The sequence below is a fragment of the Panulirus ornatus genome, chromosome 30, assembly GCF_036320965.1.
Source record: "Panulirus ornatus isolate Po-2019 chromosome 30, ASM3632096v1, whole genome shotgun sequence".
Lineage (NCBI taxonomy): Eukaryota > Metazoa > Arthropoda > Malacostraca > Decapoda > Palinuridae > Panulirus > Panulirus ornatus.
In genome coordinates, this window is record NC_092253.1 from 17885182 (window position 1) to 17892605 (window position 7424).

At 41.5% G+C, this 7424-nt stretch overlaps 1 protein-coding gene across 6 annotated transcripts in view; it reads right to left on the minus strand.

Moving 5' to 3' along the window:
• Window positions 1-7424, minus strand: part of LOC139758430 (adenine DNA glycosylase-like) — a 115330-nt gene that overhangs the window by 58385 nt on the left and 49521 nt on the right. For all 6 annotated transcript variants that reach the window (XM_071679835.1, XM_071679829.1, XM_071679833.1 and 3 more), the window contains exon 5: window positions 1405-1561. In XM_071679835.1, coding sequence (XP_071535936.1) covers window positions 1405-1561 — 157 coding nt within the window. The remainder of the gene's footprint in view (window positions 1-1404; window positions 1562-7424) is intronic.

Here is a 7424-nt window from a genome sequence, read left to right on the forward strand (position 1 = left end):
GCAAGGCCTGCCTTTAGACGGATTCAGAAAAGTAACATCTTAACTTAATTGCTAAGGCTGTAAACTTGCACTATGTCTTTGAAGTAGATGATGAAAACTGATAATTCTGGTCCCACTGTATGGACAGAGTTTACAAAACCTAAGAGCTGATACACTGTCAAAGGCATTAGGAGACTCTGTGTCCTTAACATTACCTCTACTGCATTTGGACTGACCTGAGATCATGTTAATAGTAGTTTCTGGTAGTTTTACATAAAGAATTTCTTTCTCATGCCACATCTTCCCTCAATCTTAGTCCTGTTTTCTCAAATTTCTCCTGCTCTTGAGCTTGCAAATGAAGTGAAGTCACTCAGTATTTTGTGTTTCCTGCTCTAATCCTTTTGTTTCCTTCCAAAGCAACAAATAATGTGATGAGGCATGAGGAACTGAAAAACCCATCTCCATCAGGTTATCAGTACCCTTATTGATCTATCTAGGTTGACCACAACCAATTTTTCAGGAAAAGATGACAGGAAAAAAAAGGTCCAGATGCTGAATTCAGCTCTGCCAGTGCATCTTCAAATCTTGCTTGCATACCCATTTTCTTGCTTAAGAATATGGGGCTTTTCTTCAACATCACATTCCTTCCCAGTCATCTGATATCCTCTCACTTTTCCACAAATGCACATAGTTTGTGGATCCAATCTGCAAACATATTGCTTCTACTCTTCTTCAGTATTCTATGGTATGGATGTAAGAAAACAGTTCTGGAATGACTTATGAGGGTATGAGACACTTTCACTCCTCCTCTGTGCATGTGCTATAAGAACCTCTCTCATGGTTAACAAATAAACCAATGCCTCAATACCACCACACACCAGTGTTACCAGTTTTTGAGGAAGCACAAACATGCACATAGCTTCTTGTATTAGTTGGTAGATAAAGCAACAAAACTCCTAATTCCCGATGTGAATAAAAACACTGAAAACTTGATGATATATGGCATATATCTTCATCTATTCACCTAAGGTTTTATGTCTCGTGTTGTGATTCCTTAAAAGAGTGGTTTCTTATTTTGGCTGCTTTAACTCAGGTTTTACTAGAGGAAAACTGTCTTAGTATAGCAGGCGAATCACCTAAGGGTCAAGTGCATTTCTAAAGTTGCCTCTCTTACAAATTCCCTTACTGTTACACCCATCAAATCAAATATCTTACCTTATATCAACATCCAAAATCCCCATCAAAACATCTTCACCCAGCCATTTTTAACAGATTCATTCTTTGTAACACCTCCAAAACTAACAGATACTTCAGTAACTGACTTCATCTCAAAAATAACAGTAATTGCAGTTCTGCAATCAGCCCTAACATCAGATTCTTTTTCTTAATACAAACAGGATATCTGGCATTCAGATATCTACTTACAGCATTCTATGTCAGGAAGGCCACTGGGTTCCAAACTTTGCTTTTTCTTCTCAGGGTTCTTGAAATGGTTGGTAATGGATGCCTTTTCCTTTTCGTCTACACTTTTATGGTAGGCAACACACTGAAGACGAAGAGGACATGCGCTACACGATGCCATCTGAAACATAGCTATTTCTAGATTTAACTAAAAACTAAATAAAGGGATATCCAAGAGCAACATCATAATTCAATACACATTCTTACAAAGATCTTGAAATTTCTAAATATCACATTTAACAATCTATCCCTAGGGACAGGGGAAAAAGAATACTTCCCACGCATTCTTCACATGTCGTAGAAGGCGACTAAAGGGGACAGGAGCAGGGAGCTAGAAACCCTCCCTTCGTTGTATTTTAACTTTCTAATAGGGGAAACAAAAGGAGTCACGCGGGGAGTGCTCATCCTCCTCAAAGGCTCAGACTGGGGTGTCTAAATGTGTGTGGATGTAACCATGATGAGAAAAAAGGAGAGATAGGTAGTATGTTTGAGGATAGGAACCTGGATGTTTTGGCTCTTGAGTGAAACAAAGCTCAAGGGTAAAGGGGAAGAGTGGTTTGGGAATGTCTTGCGAGTAAAGTCAGGGGTTAGTGAGAGGACAAGAGCAAGGGAAGGAGTAGCACTACTCCTGAAACAGGAGTGGCAGGGAATATGTGATAGAGTGTAAGAAAGTAAGCTCTAGAGTGATATGGATAAAACTGAAAGTGGAGGGAGAGAGATGGGTGATTATTGGTGCATATGCACCTAGGCATGAGAAGAAAGATCATGTGAGGCAAGTGTTTTGGGAGCAGCTGAGTGAGTGTGTCAGTAGTTTTGATGCATGAGACCAGGTTATAGTGATGGGTGATTTGAATGCAAAGGTGAGTAATGTGGCAGTTGAGGGAATAATTGGTGTACATGGCATGTTTAGTGTTGTAAATGGAAATGGTGAAGAGCTTGTAGGTTCGTGCGCTGAAAAAGGACTGGTGATTGGGAATACCTGGTTTAAAAAGAGAGATATACATAAGTAAACATATGTAAGTAGGAGAGATAGCCAGAGAGTGTTATTGGATTAAGTGTTAATTGATAGGTGCGCGAAAGAGAGACTTTTGGATATTAATGTGCTGAGAGGTGCAACTGGAGGAATGTTTGATCATTATCTTGTGGAGGCGAAGGTGAAGATTTGTAGAGGTTTTCAGAAAAGAAGAGAGAATGTTGGGATGAAGAGAGTGGTGAGATTAATTGAGCTTGGGAAGGAGACTTGTGTGAGGAAGTACCAAGACAGACTGAGTGCAGAATGGAAAAAGGTGAGAGCAAAGGACGTAAGGGGAGTGGGGGAGGAATGGAATGTATTTAGGGAAGCAGTGATGGCTTGCACAAAAGATGTTTGTGGCATGAGAAGCATGGGAGGTGGGCAGATTAGAAAGGGTAGTGAGTGGTGGAATGAAAGAGCAGAGAAGAGAGAGGCATTCAAACGATTTTTGCAGGGAAATAATGCAAATGAGTGGGAGATGTATAAAAGAAAGAGGCAGGAGGTCAAGAGAAAGGTGCAAGAGGTGAAAAAGAGGGCAAATGAGAGTTGGGGTGAGAGAGTATCATTAAATTTTAGGGAGAATAAAAAGATGTTTATGATGGAGTGAAAAAGATTTTGTGTGATCGGGGCCTGAACATGCAGGAGGGTGAAAGGAGGGCAAGGAATAGAGTGAATTGGAGCGATGTGGTATACCGGGGTTGACATGCTGTCAGTGGATTGAATCAAGGCATGTGAAGCGTCTGGGGTAAACCATGGAAAGCTGTGTAGGTATGTATATTTGCGTGTGTGGACGTATGTATATACATGTGTATGGGGGTGGGTTGGGCCATTTCTTTCGTCTGTTTCCTTGCGCTACCTCGCAAACGCGGGAGACAGCGACAAAGTATAAAAAAAAAAAAAAAAATGTTTTGGAAGGAGGTAAATAAAGTGCATAAGACAAGAGAAAAAATGGGAACATCGGTGAAGGGGACTAATGGAGAGGTGATAACAAGTAGTGGTGATGTGAGAAGGAGATGGAGTGAGTATTTTGAAGGCTTGTTGAATGTGTTTGATGATAGAGTGGCAGATATAGTATGTTTTGGTCGAGGTAGTGTGCAAAGCGAGAGGGTTAGGGAGAATGATTTGGTACACAGAGAAGAGGTAGTAAAAGCTTTGCGGAAGATGAAAGCCGACAAGGCAGCGGGTTTGGATGGTATTGCAGTGGAATTTATTAAAAAAGGGGGTAAGGATATCTAATGTATGTATGACTCATGGTGAGGTGCCTGAGGATTGGCGGAATGCATGCGTAGTGCCACTGTACAAAGGCAAAGGGGATAAAGGTGAGTGCTCAAATTACAGAGGTATAAGTTTGTTGAGTATTCCTGGGAAATTATATGTGAGGGTACTGAATGAGAGGGTGAAGGCATACACAGAGCATCAGATTGGGGAAGAGCAGTGTGGTTTCAGAAGTGGTAGAGGATGTGTGGATCAGGTGTTTGCTTTGAAGAATGTATGTGAGAAATACCTAGAAAAGCAAATGGATTTGTATGTAGCATTCATGGATCTGGAGAAGGCATATGATAGAGTTCATAGAGATGCTCAGTGGAAGATATTAAGAATATATGGTGTGGGAGGCTTGTGTATGAGTAGAAGAGAGGAAACTGACTGGTTCTCAGTGAATGTCAGCTTGTGGTAGGGGTGCATGATGTCTCCATGGTTGTTTAATTTGTTTATGGATGGGGCTGCTAGGGAGGTGAATGCAAGAGTTTTGGAGAGAGGGGCAAGTATGCAGTCTGTTGTGGATGAGAGAGCTTGAGAAGTGAGACAGTTGTTGTTCGCTGATGATACAGCACTGGCAGCTGATTTCGAGTGAGAAACTGAAGAAGCTGGTGACTGAGTTTGGTAAAGCGTGTGAAAGAAGAAAGCTGAGAGTAAATGTGAATAAGAGCAAGGGTATTAGGTACAGTAAAGTTGAGGGACATTTCAGTTGGGAGGTAAGTATGAACTGAGAAAAACTGGAGGAATTGAAGTGTTTAAGATATTTGGGAGTGGATTTGGCAGCGGATGGAACCAAGGAAGCAGAAGTGAGTCACAGGGTAGGGGAGGGGGCGAATGTTCTGGGAGCATTGAAAAATGTGTGGAAGGCTAGAACATTATCTCAGAAAGCAAAAATGGGTATGTTTGAAGGAATAGTGGTTCCAACAATGTTATATGGTTGCGAGGCGTGGGCTATAGATAGAGTTGTGTGGAGGAGGGTGGATGTATTGGAAATGAGATGTATGAGGACAATAAGTGTTGTGAGGTGGTTTGATCGAGTAAGTAATGAAAGGGTAAGAGAGATGTGTGGTATTAAAAAGAGTGTGGTTGAGAGAGCAGAAGAGGGTGTTTTGAAATGGTTTGGTCACATGGAGAGACTGAGTGAGGAAAGATTGACAAAGAGGATATATGTGTCAGGTGGAGGGAACGAGGAGAAGTGGGAGACCAAAATGGAGGTGGAAGGATGGAGTGAAAAAGTTTTTGAGCGATCAGGGCCTGAACATGCAGGAGGGTGAAAGGCGTGCAAGGAATAGAGTGAATTGGAACGATGTGGTATACCAGGGTCAACATGCTGACAATGGATTGAACCAGGGAATGTGAAGCATCTGGGGTAAACCATGGAAAGTTTTGTGGGTCCTGGATGTGGAAAGGAAGCTGTGGTTTCAGTGCATTACGCATGACAGCTAGAGACTGAGTGTGAACGAATGTGGCCTTTGTTGTCTTTTCCTCACGCTACCTCGCGCGCATGCGAGGGTAGGAGGTTGTCATTTCATGTGTGGCAGGGTGGCAATGGGAATAAATAAAGGCAGCAAGTATGAATTATGTACATGTGTATATATGTATATGTCTGTATATATATATATATATATATATATATATATATATATATATATATATATATATATATATATATATATATATATATAAAACAAATGGATTTGTATGTAGCATTTATGGATCTGGAGAAGGCATATGATAGAGTTGATAGAGATGCTCTGTGGAAGGTATTAAAAATATATGGTGTGGGAGGCAAGTTGTTAGAAGCAATGAAAAGTTTTTATCGAGGATGTAAGGCATGTGTACGTGTAGGAAGAGAGGAAAGTGATTGGTTCTCAGTGAATGTAGGTTTGCGGCAGGGGTGTGTGATGTCTCCATGGTTGTTTAATTTGTTTATGGATGGGGTTGTTAGGGAGGTGAATGCAAGAGTTTTGGAGGGAGGGGCAAGTATGAAGTCTGTTGGGGATGAGAGAGCTTGGGAAGTGAGTCAGTTGTTGTTCGCTGATGATACAGCGCTGGTGGCTGATTCATGTGAGAAACTGCAGAAGCTGGTGACTGAGTTTGGTAAAGTGTGTGGAAGAAGAAAGTTAAGAGTAAATGTGAATAAGAGCAAGGTTATTAGGTACAGTAGGGTTGAGGGTCAAGTCAATTGGGAGGTGAGTTTGAATGGAGAAAAACTGGAGGAAGTGAAGTGTTTTAGATATCTGGGAGTGGATCTGGCAGCGGATGGAACCATGGAAGCGGAAGTGGATCATAGGGTGGGGGAGGGGGCGAAAATTCTGGGAGCCTTGAAGAATGTGTGGAAGTCGAGAACATTATCTCGGAAAGCAAAAATGGGTATGTTTGAAGGAATAGTGGTTCCAACAATGTTGTATGGTTGCGAGGCGTGGGCTATGGATAGAGTTGTGCGCAGGAGGATGGATGTGCTGGAAATGAGATGTTTGAGGACAATGTGTGGTGTGAGGTGGTTTGATCGAGTAAGTAACGTAAGGGTAAGAGAGATGTGTGGAAATAAAAAGAGCGTGGTTGAGAGAGCAGAAGAGGGTGTTTTGAAATGGTTTGGGCACATGGAGAGAATGAGTGAGGAAAGATTGACCAAGAGGATATATGTGTCGGAGGTGGAGGGAACGAGGAGAAGAGGGAGACCAAATTGGAGGTGGAAGGATGGAGTGAAAAAGATTTTGTGTGATCGGGGCCTGAACATGCAGGAGGGTGAAAGGAGGGCAAGGAATAGAGTGAATTGGAGCGATGTGGTATACCGGGGTTGACGTGCTGTCAGTGGATTGAATCAAGGCATGTGAAGCGTCTGGGGTAAACCATGGAAAGTTGTGTAGGTATGTATATTTGCGTGTGTGGACGTATGTATATACATGTGTATGGGGGTGGGTTGGGCCACTTTCTTTCGTCTGTTTCCTTGCGCTACCTCGCAAACGCGGGAGACAGCAACAAAGCAAAAAAAAAAAAAAAAAAAATATATATATATATATATATATATATATATATATATATATATATATATATATATATACAGCAGAAGAGGGTGTTTTGAAATGGTTTGGTCACATGGAGAGAATGAGTGAGGAAAGATTGACCAAGAGGATATATGTGTCAGAGGTGGAGGGAACGAGGAGAAGTGGGAGACCAAAATGGAGGTGGAAAGATGGAGTGAAAAAGATTTTGTGTGATCGGGGCCTGAACATGCAGGAGGGTGAAAGGAGGGCAAGGAATAGAGTGAATTGGATCGATGTGGTATACCGGGGTTGACGTGCTGTCAGTGGATTGAATCAGGGCATGTGAAGCGTCTGGGGTAAACCATGGAAAGCTGTGTAGGTATGTATATTTGCGTGTGGACGTATGTATATACATGTGTATGGAGGTGGGTTGGGCCATTTCTTTCGTCTGTTTCCTTGCGCTACCTCACAAACGCGGGAGACAGCGGCAAAAAAAAAAAATATATATATATATATATATATATATATATATATATATATATATATATATATATATATATATATATATATATATATTTTTTTTTTTTTTTCATACTATTCGCCATTTCCCACATTAGCGAGGTAGCGTTAAGAACAGAGGACCGGGCCTTTGAGGGAATATCCTCATATGGCCCCCTTCTCTGTTCCTTCTTTTGGAAAATTTAAAAAAAAATGAGAGGGGAGGATTT